The 19,013-nt window shown below is 42.1% G+C and overlaps 2 protein-coding genes across 2 annotated transcripts in view; both read right to left on the bottom strand.

Moving 5' to 3' along the window:
* Positions 1 to 204: 204 nt before the first annotated feature.
* The window catches only part of SERPINB5 (serpin family B member 5), a 32,914-nt gene continuing 14,105 nt past the window's right edge, over positions 205 to 19,013 (bottom strand). Inside the window, exons 5-7 of the mRNA XM_033239284.1 lie at positions 15,827 to 15,969; positions 3,656 to 3,823; positions 205 to 1,948 (exon numbers count right to left, since the gene is read on the bottom strand). Of these exons, the coding sequence (XP_033095175.1) occupies positions 1,556 to 1,948; positions 3,656 to 3,823; positions 15,827 to 15,969 (704 nt within the window). The 3' untranslated portion in view covers positions 205 to 1,555. The remainder of the gene's footprint in view (positions 1,949 to 3,655; positions 3,824 to 15,826; positions 15,970 to 19,013) is intronic.
* On the bottom strand, positions 10,823 to 11,591 carry LOC117099787 (ATP synthase F(0) complex subunit C1, mitochondrial-like). The gene is given in 1 exon segment (XM_033239318.1): positions 10,823 to 11,591. A coding segment is annotated over 1 exon segment (411 nt). The 5' UTR covers positions 11,508 to 11,591; the 3' UTR covers positions 10,823 to 11,096.

Here is a 19,013-nt window from a genome sequence, read left to right as displayed (position 1 = left end):
CTCCTGAGTAGCTGGGACTACAGGTGTGTGCCACCATGCCCAGCTAATGTTTGTATTTTTAGTAGAGACAGAGTTTCACCATGTTGGCCAGGATGGTCTCAATCTCTTGACCTTGTGATCTGCCTGCCTCAGGGATGCTTTTGTAAACGGATGGCTTGGTTCTATTTCAAAATAGTCTAACTTAATGGAAAAAAAAAAGACAAGTAGTTCAATAATATTTTATTGTCAATAGCATAGGAGAAATTCAATATTGAACCTCAGAACAAGAAGAACCTATTTACAATGCATGGCAAGGAAGAGATGGGAGAAGGAATGTCACAAAATCTTCGGTAAATACATATTTTTCATAGAGAAGTGATCCATGAACCTGCAACATAGACAGCTTATCCAACCAACTTTACAAATTACTATTAATATAAGTTACATGCTTGCCATCTAAAGTAACTAAACCCATAGACTGAAAAACTATGTGTCAAGGTAATGTGAGCATTTTAATCGCTTTACTTATATTTTCTAATGGCAGTAGTTTCCTCTCCTTTTCCCACTATCACATTAGATGAAGAGACAACTTCCTTCAACAAATTCTGATATTGGCTATTGTGAGAATCCCCGTGTGAGTCAGTTAGAAGCCCCTGCCACCAGTCTAGTGCCAACCAAATGACCAGGTGGGACAGCTATCAAAAATGAAATTGAATTTATATTAAAATCTGAACTTCCTCTTGGGGTCTTGCATTTCAGCTACTAGAGGTCTATAATTCCTTATCCAACACTCCACAATCTGAAGAGTTCTGCGAACAAAGTGTTTTTGTAAGTTGGTGGCATACGCATTTGGCAGCAACATTTGACCCCTTATGAGCTAGTCTTTACATATCCATTTTGTCTGAATAGTCTACATTTTGTTGCAGCATATTAAGGTGTTGATTTATAGGGTACTCCTCCAGATCTGATCCATGAAGTTCTATAACATACAGTGTGTGTAAAATATTATCTTTTGAAAATCCTCAACATTCAGAATTTGAATAAACACCTGCCTGCCAGGGTTTAACATAAGGGCTTCTGGACCTATAGTAGCCTGAGCATGTGCCCACGTTTCACTGGAGCCAGGGCAGTTTCGTGGGTCCCATGCACCACACTTTCCTCAGTCTTTCAGGGAAGCGAGAATGTCTGGAACATTCTCTATCCCAAAGAAGGAAGGCATAGTGCTGGGAAGAAGAGCTCCCAAATCTTCCTTATAGGAATTTTCTTTGTGGAGACTGTATTTCTGCCAACTACCCCCAGACAATTTGACAAATAATGAATAAATGTTTTTCCTCTAAGGTGATTCCTTTTCATTAAAAGCATATGTCAATTTCTTGTGGGAAAAAAGGAAACAAAAGATAGAATTGGGATAAAAAGGTCTATCTGTGTGAAGACTACATGTGACAAGTACTGGCGGCTTCCTGATCCAGCAACATTAGCAATTTATTGTATCTAGAAAATGAATCTCTGGATGCAAAGTTTACAGAAATCGGCATCCACAGAAAAGTCAGGGGGAACTTAACGTGGGCTGTGCCACTTAAGGAGAACAGAATTTGCCAAAGAAAATGATGTTTCGAGTTTTGTTGTGCCTGATGATGTAAATAAAGGGATGGTCGGCATTCAATTCATCTTTGTGCTGCAGGATCCGTGCTCCTGGCACCTCTATGGAATCCCCACCATCTTCAGTTATTTGTAAGCACACTTTGTGGATAACATTTGATAGGGCCACTCCCTTGGTCTCTGACATTCCAGAGAAATCAGATGTGTCTTCACTGAAGATATGTTTCAGCCCTAGATTTTCCAGACTAGCCTTGGGATCAATCATCTTTTCCACCTTAAATTTTGGAATGGAGAGTTTGACCTTGGCATTGGCCATGGTGCTGGGATTAGTCCACTGCAACAGCGACTCTGAGTTGAGTTGTTTTTCAATCTGAAGGACAAAAATGAAATCATTTTTATTTATTTCCAATTGTAAAAGACCTAGCTTGATTGAAAACATAAGGTGTTATTATAAGCCCAGTTTCAAAGCAGTCTGGGTGGAACATCAAAGATGGCCCAGAAGTTTTTGGTATGTGACTCAGGAGACCCAGCAGCCACCCAGCTGTGTCCTCCTCCTCCCCAGACTATAACAGCGTTCCCTGCGCACTGAAATTTATGAGGGCAGGGTTCTGTTTATTCATTTTAAGTTAGAGAGTTTTTTGTTTGTTTGGGATTTTTTAGACAATCTTGCTCTGTCACCGAGGCTGCAGTGTAATGGTTTGATCTTGGCTCACTGCAACCTCCGCCTCCTGAGTTCAAGCAATTCTCGTGCCTCAGCCTCTCAAGTAGCTGGGAGTACAGGCACACTCCACCACATCCAGCTAAAAATTTTTTTTTTGTATTTGTAGTAGAGACAGGGTTTCATCATGTTGGCCAAGCTGGTCTCAAACTCCTGGACTCAAGTGATGTGCCAGCCTCAGCCTCCCAAAGTGCTGGGATTAAAGGTGTGAGCCACCCCATCCAACCTTAAGTTAGAGAATAGATTTGTAGAAACAAATGCCTGGATTATGATGTTGCATACACAATAGTGAAATGAATATAAAATTAGAAAGCTTTTTATACATATTTCTTGAATGCTTATTGTAATTTCTCTATGAGGAAATCCAGAATATTCATGTACTAAGAATGGCATCAAATTTAATAAATTAAATTAAAGCTGAAGTTACTTTTTTTTTAATGGGAACTTGAACTACCTCTGAGCCATTCCCTAAGGTCATAGGTAGTGCATGCACCCATTTTAGCTGGTTTAAAAAATGAGAGAGATGCGGCCGGGTGCAGTGGCTCACGCCTGTAATCCTAGCACTTTGGGAGGCCAAGGCGGGTGGATGCACTCCAGCCTGGGCAACAGAGCAAGACCCTGTCTCTAAAACAATAATAATAATAATAATATATCAGTATTGGCTCATCAATTGTAACAAACATACCACACTAATGCAAGATGCTAATAATAGGTGAAACTGTAGGCCTGAGACGGGAAGGGGAGTATATGGGAATTTCTTGTACTTTCCGCTCATTGTTATGTAAGCATAGAGCTGCTCTAAAAAATAACATCTACTAATTTAAAAAAAAGAAAAAGCAGGAGACAGTATGCTTGATATCAGGTCACATGATAGTGGACCTGGCAGTGTGTAGCATCGTAGTGCCTTCCTCCCTAGGAGATGAGGGAAGCACTCTAGCCTTCAGTTAAGAACCTGGCTCCAAGTACCCGGGCTCAAATCCTGATCCTGCACACACCCTTGGCTAATTATATGACCACAGACCCGTTACCTACCCCTCTGTGCCTCAGTTCCCTCACTGGTAAACAAGAGTGTGGTAATAGTCTCTAATTCATCAGCCTGCTGTAAGAATTAAATGAGATAATGCATTTAGGCAACTTAGCACAGTCCCTAGAACACTGTAAGTGCCAAATAAATGTTGGCTGTTGTTAATATTAAGGAGGAAAGGCCCCAGAAAGAAGCATAGGACCTTGGAGGTGACTGAGCCAGTGGAAATAAGGGAGGGCTGCCAGCCCAGCTCTCATGGCCCACACAGCCCTGTCTGAACGACTCTTTGCCAAGACAGGGGGTGCCTTTGTGGAGAGCACCTGCCTCCTCCTTACCTTCTCCAAGCCTGTGGACTCGTCCTCCACATCCTTGGGTAGCAGGATGAACATGCTGAGATGCTTATTTTGAAAAGGAAGCTCTATGATCTTACAGTTGATACTGTCAATGTTTCCCATACAGAACGTGGCCTCCATGTTCATCATCTGCACTGGTTTGGTGTCTGTCTGTAAAAGGGAAAATCTGGACTGCTTACTTTTCAATTTACACATGCGTAAATATATATATACACACACACATATATATACCCACATGTATATATACCCACATGTATATATACAGACACAACACATATATACATACACCTATATATACACATTTACACACATACATATACACACATATATACACATACATACACCTATACACACACCTGTATATACACACACTATATATAACCCCATACATATATACACACATGCACATATATACACACATATATATGCAAACACATAAATATATGTACATATATACACACACAAATTTGCTCTTGACATAGTGTCAGATTATTATGGCTTATAATTCATCATCCACCGAGATCCAAACTGTATAGCACCCAAACCAGAGACTGTCCTGTGAAGAGTTTGTGTTCCTTTGAAAAGGTATTCATATACTTTATAATCTACATGTTACACATTACAGAAACGATATATAATACTGTGTTTGCATAGATCAAACCTTAAAAATAAGACTGTATGGCTGAAAATACAGGCAATGTTTGTTATTCATTACAGATGCCTGTGAGATCTTTAAATTATTCCTGGTGGAGCTGACTTGAAAGTAAATTCTGCTGCAAACCCACATAACCATTCATATGGCTTTTCCTAATAAAATACCTAATTTCAAAAACTGACTGGGCGCGGTGTCTCATGCCTGTAATCCTGCACTTTGGGAGACCACTTGAGGTCAGGAGTTCGAGACCAGCCTGGCCAACATAGTGAAACCTTATCTCTACTAAAAAATACAAAAATCAGCCAGGCATGGTGGCACAAGCTTGTAATCCCAGCTACTTGGGAAACTGAGGTAGGAGAATTGCTTGAACCTGGGAGCCAGAAGTTGGTATGAGCCAAGATCACACCACTGCACTCACTCCAGCCTGGGCAACAGAGCGAGACTCTGTCTCAAAACAAAACAGAACAATAACAACAACAAACTTAGCATATAGCAGAACAAAATAGTATTTGTTGTGACCTCTCTGTTTGTCTTTGGTTTGAATTGCCCACTCCCCACTATATTGCCACCTACTCAGATTCGAGCTAACGAACAAAGTCTGGATTGAAGATAAGAACCTTGGTTTTTAGTCCCAAATGTGACATAAACAGATTCTGTGGCCTTGAGCAAGTCACTCAATCTCTCTAGGCCTCAGTATTCTTGTCAGTAGAATGAAGAAATTGTAAATTCAGAATAATGGTTACCACTGGGGAGGAAGAAAGAGGGACAGGACAGTGGAGTGAGCAATGAAGGGATACATACAAAGCAATGCAACTGTTCTTATATTTTTTCTTTAAAATTCTGAAATAATTAAGGCAAAATATGAAGTTCAAAAAGATGATTGATCAGTATATGGGTGTTTGTTTTATTATTCTCTGTCATTTTCTGAATGCTTGGAGTATTGCATAATTTTTTTTTTTTTTTATTATACTTTAAGTTCTAGGGTACATGTGCATGACATTTATATCATGTATAACTCCCCAATGCAATCCCTCCCTCCTCCCCCCTCCCCATGATAGGCCCCAGTGTGTGATGTTCCCCTTCCCGAGTCCAAGTGATCTCATTGTTCAGTTCCCACCTATGAGTGAGAACATGCGGTGTTTGGTTTTCTCTTCTTGTGATAGTTTGCTAAGAATGATGGTTTCCAGCTGCATCCATGTCCCTACAAAGGATGCAAACTCATCCTTTTTTATGGCTGCATAGTATTCCATGGTGTATATGTGCCACATTTTCTTAATCCAGTCTGTCACAGATGGACATTTGGGTTGATTCCAAGTCTTTGCTATTGTGAATAGTGCCGCAATAAACATACGTGTGCATGTGTCTTTGTAGTAGAGTAATTTATAATCCTTTGGGTATATACCCAGTAGTGGGATGGCTGGGTCATATGGTACATCTAGTTCAAGATCCTTGAGGAATCGCCATACTGTTTTCCATAATGGTTGAACTAGTTTACAATCCCACAACAGTGTAAAAGTGTTCCTATTTCTCCACATCCTCTCCAACACCTGTTGTTTCCTGACTTCTTAATGATTGCCATTCTAACTGGTGTGAGATGGTATCTCATTGTAGTTTTGATTTGCATTTCTCTGATGGCGAGTGATGATGAGCATTTTTTCATGTGTCTGTTGGCTGTATGGATGTCTTCTTTTGAGAAATGTCTGTTCATATCCTTTCCCCACTTTTTGATGGGGTTGTTTGTTTTTTTCTTGTATATTTGTTTGAGTTCTTTGTAGATTCTGGATATTAGCCCTTTGTCAGATGAGTAGGTTGCAAAAATTTTTTCCCATTCTGTAGGTTGCCTGTTCACTCTGATGGTAGTTTCTTTTGCTGTGCAAAAGCTCTTTAGTTTAATTAGATCCCATGTGTCAATTTTTGCTTTTGCTGCCGTTGCTTTTGGTGTTTTAGACATGAAGTCCTTGCCCATGCCTATGTCCTGAATGGTACTACCTAGATTTTCTTCTAGGGTTTTTATGGTATTAGGTCTAACATTTAAGTCTCTAATCCATCTTGAATTAATTTTCGTATAAGGGGTAAGGAAAGGATCCAGTTTCAGCTTTCTACTTATGGCTAGCCAATTTTCCCAGCACCATTTATTAAATAGGGAATCCTTTCCCCATTTCTTGTTTCTCTCAGGTTTGTCAAAGATCAGATGGCTGTAGATGTGTGGTATTATTTCTGAGGACTCTGTTCTGTTCCATTGGTCTATATCTCTGTTGTGGTACCAGTACCATGCTGTTTTGGTTACTGTAGCCTTGTAGTATAGTTTGAAGTCAGGTAGCGTGACGCCTCCAGCTTTGTCCTTTTGACTTAGGATTGTCTTGGCAATGCGGGCTCTTTTTTGGTTCCATATGAACTTTAAAGCAGTTTTTTCCAATTCTGTGAAGAAACTCATTGGTAGCTTGATGGGGATGGCATTGAATCTATAAATCACCTTGGCAGTATGGCCATTTTCACGATATTGATTCTTCCTATCCATGAGCATGGTATGTTCTTCCATTTGTTTGTGTCCTCTTTGATTTCACTGAGCAGTGGTTTGTAGTTCTCCTTGAAGAGGTCCTTTACATCCCTTGTAAGCTGGATTCCTAGGTATTTTATTCTCTTTGAAGCAATTGTGAATGGAAGTTGATTCCTGATTTGGCTCTCTGCTTGTCTGTTACTGGTGTATAAGAATGCTTGTGATTTTTGCACATTAATTTTGTATCCTGAGACTTTGCTGAAGTTGCTTATCAGCTTAAGGAGATTTTGGGCTGAGACAATGGGGTTTTCTAAATATACAATCATGTCATCTGCAAACAGGGACAATTTGACTTCTTCTTTTCCTAACTGGATACCCTTGATTTCTTTCTCTTGCCTGATTGCCCTAGCCAGAACTTCCAACACTATGTTGAATAGGTGGTGAGAGAGGGCATCCCTGTCTTGTGCCAGTTTTCAAGGGAATTTTTCCAGTTTTTGCCCATTCAGTATGATATTAGCTGTGGGTTTGTCATAAATAGCTCTTATTATTTTGAGGTACGTTCCATCAATACCAAATTTATTGAGCGTTTTTAGCATAAAGGGCTGTTGAATTTTGTCAAAAGCCTTTTCTGCATCTATTGAGATAATTATGTGGTTCTTGTCTTTGGTTCTGTTTATATGCTGGATTACATTTATTGATTTGCGAATGTTGAACCAGCCTTGCATCCCAGGATGAAGCCCACTTGATCATGGTGGATAAGCTTTTTGATGTGCTGCTGAATCCGGTTTGCCAGTATTTTATTGAGGATTTTTGCATCGATGTTCATCAGGGATATTGGTCTAAAATTTTCTTTTTTTTGTTGTGTCTCTGCCAGGCTTTGGTATCAGGATGATGTTAGCCTCATAAAAGAGTTAGGGAGGATTCCCTCTTTTTCTATTGATTGAAATAGTTTCAGAAGGAATGGTACCAGCTCCTCCTTGTACCTCTGGTAGAATTCAGCTGTGAATCCATCTGGTCCTGGACTTTTTTTCGTGGGTAGGCTATTAATTGTTGCCTCAATTTCAGAGCCTGCTATTGGTCTATTCAGGGATTCAACTTCTTCCTGGTTTAGTCTTGGGAGAGTGTAAGTGTCCAGGAAATTATCCATTTCTTCTAGATTTTCTAGTTGATTTGCGTAGAGGCATTTATAGTATTCTCTGATGGTTGTTTGTATTTCTGTGGGGTCGGTGGTGATATCCCCTTTATCATTTTTTATTGCGTCTATTTGATTCTTCTCTCTTTTCTTCTTTATTAGTCTAGCTAGCGGTCTGTCAATTTTGTTTATCTTTTCAAAAAACCAACTCCTAGATTCATTGATTTTTTGGAGGGTTTTTTGTGTCTCTATCTCCTTCAGTTCTGCTCTGATCTTAGTTATTTCTTGCCTTCTGCTAGCTTTTGAATGTGTTTGCTCTTGCCTCTCTAGTTCTTTTAATTGTGATGTTAGAGTGTCAATTTTAGATCTCTCCTGCTTTCTCTTGTGGGCATTTAGTGCTATAAATTTCCCTCTACACACTGCTTTAAATGTGTCCCAGAGATTCTGGTATGTTGTATCTTTGTTCTCATTGGTTTCAAAGAACATCTTTATTTCTGCTTTCATTTCGTTATGTACCCAGTAGTCATTCAGGAGCAGGTTTTCAGTTTCCATGTAGTTGAGCGGTTTTGATTGAGTTTCTTAGTCCTGAGTTCTAGTTTGATTGCACTGTGGTCTGAGAGACAGTTTGTTATAATTTCAGTTCTTGTACATTTGCTGAGGAGTGCTTTACTTCCAATTATGTGGTCAATTTTGGAATAAGTGTGATGTGGTGCTGAGAAGAATGTATATTCTGTTGATTTGGGGTGGAGAGTTCTATAGATGTCTATTAGGTCCGCTTGGTGCAGAGATGAGTTCAATTCCTGGATATCCTTGTTAACTTTCTGTCTCGTTGATCTGTCTAATGTTGACAGTGGAGTGTTGAAGTCTCCCATTATTATTGTATGGGAGTCTAAGTCTCTTTGTAGATCTCTAAGGACTTGCTTTATGAATCTGGGTGCTCCTGTATTGGGTGCATATATATTTAGGAGAGTTAGCTCTTCCTGTTGAATTGATCCCTTTACCATTATGTAATGGCCTTCTTTGTCTCTTTTGATCTTTGATGGTTTAAAGTCTGTTTTATCAGAGACTAGGATTGCAACCCCTGCTTTTTTTTGTTCTCCATTTGCTTGGTAGATCTTCCTCCATCCCTTTATTTTGAGCCTATGTATGTCTCTGCATGTGAGATGGGTTTCCTGTATACAGCAGACTGATGGGTCTTGACTCTTTATCCAGTTTGCCAGTCTGTGTCTTTTAATTGGAGCATTTAGTCCATTGACATTTAAGGTTAATATTGTTATGTGTGAACTTGATCCTGTCATTATGATAGTAACTGGTTATTTTGCTTGTTAGTTGATGCAGTTTCTTCCTAGCCTCGATGGTCTTTACATTTTGGCATGTTTTTGCAATGGCTGGTACCGGTTGTTCCTTTCCATGTTTAGGGCTTCCTTCAGGGTCTCTTGTAAGGCAGGCCTGGTGGTGACAAAATCTCTAAGCATTTGCTTATCTGTAAAGGATTTTATTTCTCCTTCACTGATGAAGCTTAGTTTGGCTGGATATGAAATTCTCGGTTGAAAATTCTTTTCTTTAAGAACGTTGAATATTGGCCCCCACTCTCTTCTGGCTTGTAGAGTTTCTGCCGAGAGGTCTGCTGTTATTCTGATGGGCTTCCCTTTGTGGGTAACCCGACCTTTCTCTCTGGCTGCCCTTAAGATTTTTTCCTTCATTTCAACTTTGGTGAATCTGGCAATTATGTGTCTTGGAATTGCTCTTCTGGAGGAGTATCTTTGTGGCGTTCTCTGTATTTCCTGAATTTGAATGTTGGCCTGCCCTACTAGGTTGGGGAAGTTCTCCTGGATGATATCCTGAAGAGTGTTTTCCAACTTGGTTCCATTTTCCCCCTCACTTTCAGGCACCCCAATCAGACGTAGATTTGGTCTTTTTACATAATCCCATACTTCTTGCAGGCTTTGTTCATTTCTTTTTCTTCTTTTTTCTTTGGTTTTCTCTTCTCGCTTCATTTCATTCATTTGATCCTCAATCGCTGATACTCTTTCCTCCAGTTAATCGAGTCAGTTACCGAAGCTTGTGCATTTGTCACGTATTCTCGTGTCATGGTTTTCATCTCTGTCATTTCGTTTATGATCTTCTCTGCATTAATTAGTCTAGCTGTCAATTCTTCCACTTTTTTTTCAAGATTTTTAGTTTCTTTGCGCTGGGTACGTAATTCCTCTTTAGCTCTGAGAGGTTTGATGGACTGAAGCCTTCTTCTCTCATCTCGTCAAAGTCATTCTCTGACCAGCTTTGATCCGTTGCTGGCGATGGGCTGCGCTCCTTTGCAGGGGGAGATGCGCTCTTATTTTTTGAATTTCCAGCTTTTCTGCCCTGCTTCTTCCCCATCTTTGTGGTTTTATCTGTCTCTGGACTTTGATGATGGTGACGTACGGATGGGGTTTTGGTATAGGTGTCCTTCCTGTTTGATAGTTTTCCGTCTGACAGTCAGAAGGACTGTCTGTTGGTCTGTTAGAGATTGCTTGAGGTCCACTCCAGACCCTGTTTGCCTGGGTATCAGCAGCAGAGGTTGCCGAAGATAGAATATGCTGAACAGCGAGTGTACCTGTCTGATTCTTTCTTTGGAAGTTTCCTCTCAGGGGTGACGCCACCCTGTGAGGTGTGGGGTATCAGACTGCCCCTCGTGGGGGATGTCTCCCAGCTAGGCTACTCAGGGGTCAGGGACCCACCTGAGCAGGCAGTCTGTCCGTTCTCAGATCTCAACCTCCGCGTTAGGAGATCCACGGCTCTCCCCAAAGCTGTCAGACAGAGTCGTTCGGGTCTGCAGCGGCCCCGCTCTTTCCCCTAATGGACTGCAGCTGTGCGCTGTCCGCAGCGGTAGAGTCTACAGAGACAGGCAGGCTTCCTTGAGCTGCTGTGAGCTCCACCCAGTTGGAGCATAATTTTTAAAAAGGAAAACTTTCCTTAAAATTATCTCTAAGTCTTTTTAAAATTATCTCTAAGTCCCTTTGAGCTCCACTGTATGCCCTGCTCTTTTTTTTTTTTTTTTTTCCAGAAACATTGTGTTCAATGATAAAGCTTAGCATACCCCAGCACCAGGAATGGTGTAGAGTTGCAGCAGCAGGGACAGGCAGGTGACCCCCACAGAGCCTCACATGGTAAAGAGGATATGGAAGGCGACCATTAAACAGAACAGCCCCATGGCCTTAGACAGGGCAAAGCCCAGAATGGCATAGGAGAAGAGCTGCTGCTTGAGAGATGGGTTCCTGGCATAGCCAATGACCAAGCTGCCAAACACCATTCCAATGCCAGTTCCTGAACCAGCCACACCAACTGTGTCTGCCCCAGCACCAATCAACTTGGCTGCTGTGTCAATGTCCCAGGAGACAACACTGGTCTAGAACTCCTGTTTGGCCACCTAAAGTGGGGAGCTGCTGTAGGAAGGCTGTTTAGATGAATTCTCTGGGCTATTCAAGAAGGAGGCAGATACAGGCCTAATTAGACCGCTAGTAAAACAGCAGATCAGAGCTGGAGAGATAAGTAATGCCCCCGTGGTCTGCATTTTTTCACTCTCCCAACTTTAGCCCTTGGTCTCGCCCTGTTCTTCTTTTTTTTTTTTTTTTTTGAGACGGAGTCTCGCTCTGTCGCCCAAACTGGAGTGTAGTGGCTGGATCTCAGCTCACTGCAAGCTCCGCCTTTCGGGTTCACGCCATTCTCCTGCCTCAGCCTCCCAAGTAGCTGGGACTATAGGCGCCCGCCACCTCACCTGGTTTGTTTTTTGTATTTTTTAGTAGAGACGGGGTTTCACTGCGTTAGCCAGGATGGTCTCGATCTCCTGACCTTGTGATCCGCCCGTCTCGGCCTCCCAAAGTGCTGGGATTACAGGCTTGAGCCACTGCGCCCGGCCTCGCCCTGTTCTTCTTAAAGGGAGCCCATGGAAAGGTCTGATCACTCAAGTCTTTATCTCCAAGCACTGCCCAGGCCTTCTCTTCTCTTTGCCCCTATTAACACCTGGCCTCCTGTCTCTGCTCCAGAGATGACTGATTTCCTGAAGGAAAATTAATTCACACTAAGATGTAAAAGACTGACAGCAATGTAGTATAACCTACTGACGTATACCTCCCATGGGATATTTGCCTGTTAACTAAATCTCTTTGGGGAGAAATTTCAAGCCTCATACTAAGCCTGCAAGGATAATACTCCAGTAAACTTGCATCTGGTATCTTTAAATACTAAGCTGAACCTTCCCCAATCCCTCTCTCAAGCACAGTTAAACCTTATTTATTTTACTTTTGTATATACCTCTATTTTAACACTTGCCACAGTGTTAGAAATATTATCTAGTGATTGTCTTTCCACTTCCAACCCCAACTAGAATATAGTCAAGGCAGAAACTAAGTCTTACTTTCTATCCCAGCTTGTAGTGCTCACTTCTATCCCAGCTTGTAGTGCTTACTGAGTATCTGGCTGATAAATAATGGAAGACTTCAACTCTATGTGTAATCAGAAACAGAATTATAGGAAAACATACTACTTTGGAAGTTAACAGATAATTCTTCCCTTTATTTCTCCTAAAGAGGATATTGTCTTAAAATATATTACTCCTAAAGAAATTTGTCTAAAAATCTCCAACAGGGCCGGCAGGTGGATCATGAGATCAAGAGATGGAGACCACGGTGAAACCCCATCTCTACTAAAAATACAAAAAATTAGCCAGGCGTGGTGGTGGGTACCTGTAGTCCCAGCTACTTGGGAGGCTGAGGCAGGAGAATGGCGTGAACCCAGGAGGTGGAGCTTGCAGCGAGCAGAGATTGCACCACTGTGCTCCAGCCTGGGCGACAGAGCAAGACTCCATCTCAAAAAAAAAAAATCTCCAAAAGGTTAGACTGCTAATAGTTTCTGAATGTGCACATAGTTGTAGCCTCCAAAAACTGTCATCAGTTTCACTTATCAGCACTGACTATGGGTACTTTATTTTCTGAAACACACGTTGAGACGTATCTTCTGAAAAGAGGACCAAATAAAGACTATCTATCCCAGAAAATATAATACAACATATATATTAATATAGATATATATGGATGATATATTTATCAGAATAAGTACTAAACTTTTAATAATATAGCTTCACCAATTTAACCCTTACCGGAGACACTACAGGACATGAGAAAAGGTTTAGTAATGTCACTCAAAAAGTTCAAGGGTTGACAAAGCAATTCAAAGAAAACAAAGGAGAAGTAATAGCAACGGCATTCAAAAGAAGGGTGTAGCCTCATGCAGTTGTGAATAGCATTTTATTGCTTTATCAAGTGAATCCACTGAGAGATCAATGACATTTCAAACTCTTATTAATTCTGTTCATAAAGGCTGAGTTTCCAGGATCTTATATAACCTAGCTTTATGATTTAACAGCAAGAATAAAGGAATAGCACACATTCTTTCTCCCTTCTCAAAAAAACACATATTAATACTTTCTTAATGAAAAAAGTACAACCCTTAGTGTGGTTGACACAAAAGTCCACATTCTACTCATTGACTATTGTAACATTTTCATGGTATTCCTTACAGGCTGGCTCGGGGCCTTGGTGAGAGGCACCATTGGCAACCTGTTTCAGATTTCACTTAAACAGAGTTAGGAACCCTTTGCCAGCCCTTGCCAGGGAGGAGAGCCAATCACTGATCAAAGGAGTCAGAGGGGTCACTCCATGACAACAAAGGGTGTGTGGATGCCATCAGGGCCAGTGGGGCCAACACCCCTCCCTAACTCACAGGAGAGGCTGGGTAAAGTCACGTTGCACTTCCACTCCAGATAAAAGACAACACTGAGAAGGTCAAAAAGCCATGTTTAAAACTCAAGGACCTGTGTGTGCAAAACACAACAGTGTGAAGAGCCTAAAGTGTGTCTCTAGAATCTCAGACAGACCTCTTGTGTGCAGGGTCAATCCTGTCCCAGCAGTCAGTTTTGAGAAGACCACTGCAGTTGGGAAGCCAAGCTCAGGAAGGTCAGGTTTTGTCTGCTACTGATTGTTTAAACAAACTGACCCTTAGGGACTGATCATTCAACAAATTTGCTGAGCACCTACTGATGTGTTAGGGACTTGGCCAGAAATTGTAGACACTGAGATGAATAAGGCATTGTCCCTACCTTAAAAATCCCATGCACTAGTAGGGGATCTATATAAGCAAACAGATTTCACTGTGCAAAGCATATTCTGGGAGGGGACAGAGGGGAGTATGAATAAAAATTCCACGGGAACAAAGAAAGAAAGAGTAATGGAAGCCATCCAGCTAACCCAGGTGTAGATTGTATCTTGCAGGACTTTTCCTCATGGATGCTAGCATTAAGAAGGTGCTACTATATTTGGCAAAAACAAGATATTGATGCTAGGTACTCTAAGTACTGGGAGAAGCATGAAAACTAGAACTGATGCATAGGAGCTACAAGGTAACTAAGCTACCTTTAACTATCGTACTAACTGAAGTGCTCCTTCCAGTCTAACAAGCCAGATCCCACCCAAGGAGACCACATCACATCATCATAGAGGTCTCTGGGTTTTCCAATAAAATGGGTCAAATTTCCAGCCTCAGTTCCTTGGTCTTGGTCTCATTTACAAAAGAGGTACTTGACCTATTTCTTTTTTTTTTTTTTTTTTTTTTTTGAGATGGAATCTCACTCTGTCACCCAGGCTGGAGTGCAGTGGCATGATCTCAGCTCACTGCAACCTCTGCCTCCTGGGTTCAAGCCATTCTCCTGTCTCAGCCCCCTAAGTAGCTGGGATTATAGGCACATGCCACCATGCCCGGCTAATCTTTGTACTTTTAGTAGAGACGGGTTTTACCATGTTGGTCAGGCTAGTCTCAAACTCCCGATCTTGTAATCTGCCTGCCTCGGCTTCCCAAAGTGCTGGAATTACAGGCATGAGCCACTGCACCCACCCTCTATTAATTATTTTAACATATTTACTTCAACACTATCAATGAGACTGGCCTGCAAAACAGGCTCTTAATTCTTCCCATAATGACTTCCAGTGATGCCGATGAGTAAGCTATACTTTGTTTTTTCACAGCCAACAAGTGCCTCAAAGCATCTGGGTTTTTTTGTTTGTTTGTTTGTTTTTCTTGAGATGGAGTTTCATTCTTGTTGCCCAGGCTGGAGTGCAGTGGTGCAGTCTCAGCTGATTGCAACCTCTGCCTCCCAGGGTCAAGTGATTATCCTGCCTCAGCCTCCCATATAGCTGGGATTGCAGGCACCCACGACCATGCCCAGCTAATTTTTGTATTTTTAGTAGCAACAGGGTTTCACCATGTTGGCCAGGCTGGTCTCCAACTCCTGACCTCAGGTGGTCTGCCCGCTTCGGCCTCCCAAAGTCATGGGATTACAGGTGTGAGCCACCACGCCCAGCCATCAAAGCATCTTATAAATTATAAATTAAAATCCCAGAACAATATACTTCACTATCAACAGATAAGAAAATGGGATGTTAGAGAAGTTAATCGGGAACAAGATTCCTAGATGTCAAGGTTTCATGATAATCCAAACTACTCTGATAACAGAGTTTGGTCTTTTCCTTTTCTGCTAAAGTTCTCAGATGTTTGTAGCTATTTTTCAGCCAGTGACTTAGCTTTCCTCGCTGGGTTATAAATTCTATAAAGTTTCACTTAGCTCAGATCTTTGAAGACATTCTGGAGAAGAGGAGGGAGGGCCTCTGGATTCTGGCTCTTTTTGTACCACTTACCTTCCAGCTGTTCATCTCAGGAAAGGCACTTTGCCAACCATGCCTTCAGGTTCCTCATTGGAATGGATTTATGCCCCGCTCTGTCCCTATAATTTTTCACATCTATAATTGGGCTCCTTTTATTGCTACATACTGCCCCACATACCTTGTTGACTCTGAAAGGACATTCTTTTGTTTCTGATTCAGGAAATTTCTTCATCCACTTGCCAACAAAGTAGGCGGCATTAACCACAAGGATTTTGGTCTGGTCGTTCACACTGTTGTCAGCTAAAATGTTCTCAAAGTGGCCTGCAACAATTTTAGGAAAACACAAGTAGCAGAATTATTCTTCCAACCTACATCTGAAATTCACATGCATATTCGCTGAGTATTTACCACTTCATGAAGTCACACCATGTAAGACCTGGTAATTCCAACCATCACATTTCAGAAGGACTCTTTTCTCTCCTTCTACCTTGACACAACCAGATCTACCAAAGAGGTTGGGAGAGGAGAATGAAGGAGGAGGAAGAAAGGAAGAGAAATAAGAAGGAAAACACAGCTACCACTCTGAATGCTTATTCTGTGTCAAGCAGTATACAAGCTATTTGATACACATAATATATATTTCTTCCTGCTTTATGAATGAGGAAGCTGAGACTCAGTGATGATAACTCACTTTCCAAGGATGATATATAAACGAGGGTGAATTCAGGATCCAAAGCCAGCTCTTTCTGACTCCAAAGCCTGTGCTCTTGAATGAAAATACGTAATCACTTTCTTAATGCCAGAATTTCACATATATTATCTCACTCTTTTCACAATCATCCTATAAGGCAAAGATCATTATCTCCATTTTACAGTGCAGTAAACAGAGGCTCAGAGAGGCCAAGGAACTGTTCTAGTTTCCTCAGCTGGAAAGCATGTCTGAAGGTTCTCCCCCTTCACCCCACAGCTCTCCATCCACTCCCTCAATTGCACTCCTTGCAGACAGGCTGATTGCCTCAAGGTCAACTGTAATCACCATGGGGCTCAATCACAATTGCAATTATTAACAAAGCTAAATCTCAACAGCCAAAACAATTCAAGGGAAGTGATCCCTTAATAAAAAGAACTCCTCACATTTGAATAACCCACAGGTGTTTTTTTGTTTGTTTGTTTGTTTGTTTGAGATGGAGTCTTGCTTTGTCGGCCAGGCTGGAGTGCAGAGTGCAGTGGCCGGATCTTGGCTCACTGCAAGCTCTGCCTCCTGGGTTTCTGCGATTCTCCTGCCTCAGTCTCCCAAGTAGCTGGGACTACAGGTGCCCGCCACCTCGCCTGGCTAGCTTTTTTGTATTTTTTAGTAGAGACGGGGCTTCACCGTGTTAGCCAGGATGGTCTCGATCTCCTGACGTCATGATCTGCCTGCTTTGGCCTCCCAACGTACTGGGATTACAGGCGTGAGCCACTGTGCCCGGCCTCGCCCACAGGTTTTTTATAAAGGGTTTTCATTTACCTAATCTCCAATTTTCAGACCAATGTTCAGGGCCCACTTCACAGGCCTGTGACCCCTGTGTGAAGGGCCCTGATCTTGGTTTAATGTTCAGCTGTCACCATCTCAAAATTCTTAATAAATGTTTAAACAAGAGGCCCAGCAATTTTACTTTTGCCCTGGACCACGCAAATTATGTAACTGGTCCTGCCAATGCCATATAATATGTTGAATATATATTGTATTACTGAAGAAACCTGAAGAATAAAGAAGCACAGGAGCCAGTAAATGACAGAGCTTCAACTTCAATCCTGAGCCTCCTATTTCAAATTCAGAAGTCTTTTCATGGCTGGATGCGGTGGCTTACACCTGTAATCTCAGCACTTTGGGAGGCTGAGGCAGGCAGATCACCTGAGGTCAGGAGTTTGAGACCAGCCTGGCCAACAGGGTGAAACCCCGTCTCTACTAAAAATACAAAAATTAGCTGGGCATGGTAGCACGCACCTGTAGTCCCAGCTATTCGGGAGGCTGAGACAGGAGAACCCCTTGAACCTGGGAGGTGGAGGTTACAGTAAACCAAGATCGTGCCACTGCACTTCAGCCTGGGCAACAAAGCAACATTCTATCTCAAAAAAAAAAAAAAAAAAAAGGAAAAGAAAGAAAAGAAAGAAAGGAAGAAAGGAAGAAAGAAAAGAAAGAAAAGAAAGAAAGAAAAGAAAAGAAGGAAGAAAGGAAGGAAAGGAAGGAAAGGAAGGAAGGCCTGGCCCGGTGGCTCACCTAGAAGGAGGTGAGGGATAGAAGACTACACATTGCACACAGTGTACACTGCTTGGGTGATGGGTACACCAAAATCTCAGAAGTAACCACTAAAGAGCTTATCCATGTAACCAAAAACCACCTGTTCCCCAAAACCTATTGAAATAAATTACAATATAATACAATTTAAAAAATTAAATCAGGTAATATGTGCCCCATTTTACAGTTCTGTAAATTGAAGCTTTGTGTCCAAATATCAGTTAGGAAGTACCAGTGTCTGGATTTGAACCTAGGTGCTGAATGACTCCAGAAACCCTGTTCTTTCCATGTTCTCATCCTGCAGTTACTGTCCCGTTAGAACTTTCTCAGTCAGTACAGAGAGAGAGCAGCTGGGGGCGCTAGTCATTCTCACAGGAAGTGGGTCTCCCTTACCCCGGAAGTGTACCCCTCCCTAGACAGCAGCGACTGCCTAGGCTTCATTCTTTCATGACTAGATTCGGCTTCCCAACGGGTCTCTCCAGATGCAGTTATGAATATATTCACTGGGAAGGGGGACAAAGTCACTGACTTGCCCTCAAAATCATCATAACCCTAATTCTTTTCCAGCAGGGAAGACAACTCACCGGGAATTTTAAGGGAGGAACGAGGAGTCCGACGAGGGAGACACCTAGAAGAAGCACTGAGCCAGAGAAAGAACCGGTTAGGAGCTTCTTGGACCCCGGGGCTATCAGAGGAGCGACCAGCATCGGGAGCTGCGGCACCGCGGAAAGGCTGACGCTACAGTTTGGTTTGGTTTGGTTTTCTTTTTTTTTTTCTTTCTTTCTTTTTTTTTTAAGCCGGAGTCTTGCTCTGTCGCCCCTGCGCGATCTCGGCTCACTGCAAGCTCCGCCTCGCGGGTTCACGCCATTCTCCTGCCTCAGCCTCCCGAATAGCTGGGACTACAGGCGCCCGCCACCACGCCCGGCTAATTTTTCGTATTTTTAGTAGGGAAGGGGGTTTCACTGTGTTAGCCAGGATGGTCTCGATCTCCTGACGTCGTGATCCGTCCACCTTGGCCTCCCAAAGGGCTGGGATTACAGGCGTGAGCCACCGCGCCCGGCCGGTTTGTTTTTCTTATACATATGTT

The sequence above is a fragment of the Trachypithecus francoisi genome, unplaced genomic scaffold (assembly GCF_009764315.1).
Source record: "Trachypithecus francoisi isolate TF-2019V2 unplaced genomic scaffold, Tfra_2.0 Contig01474, whole genome shotgun sequence".
NCBI classification, from domain to species: domain Eukaryota; kingdom Metazoa; phylum Chordata; class Mammalia; order Primates; family Cercopithecidae; genus Trachypithecus; species Trachypithecus francoisi.
This window is presented reverse-complemented; position numbering and strand designations above follow the sequence as displayed.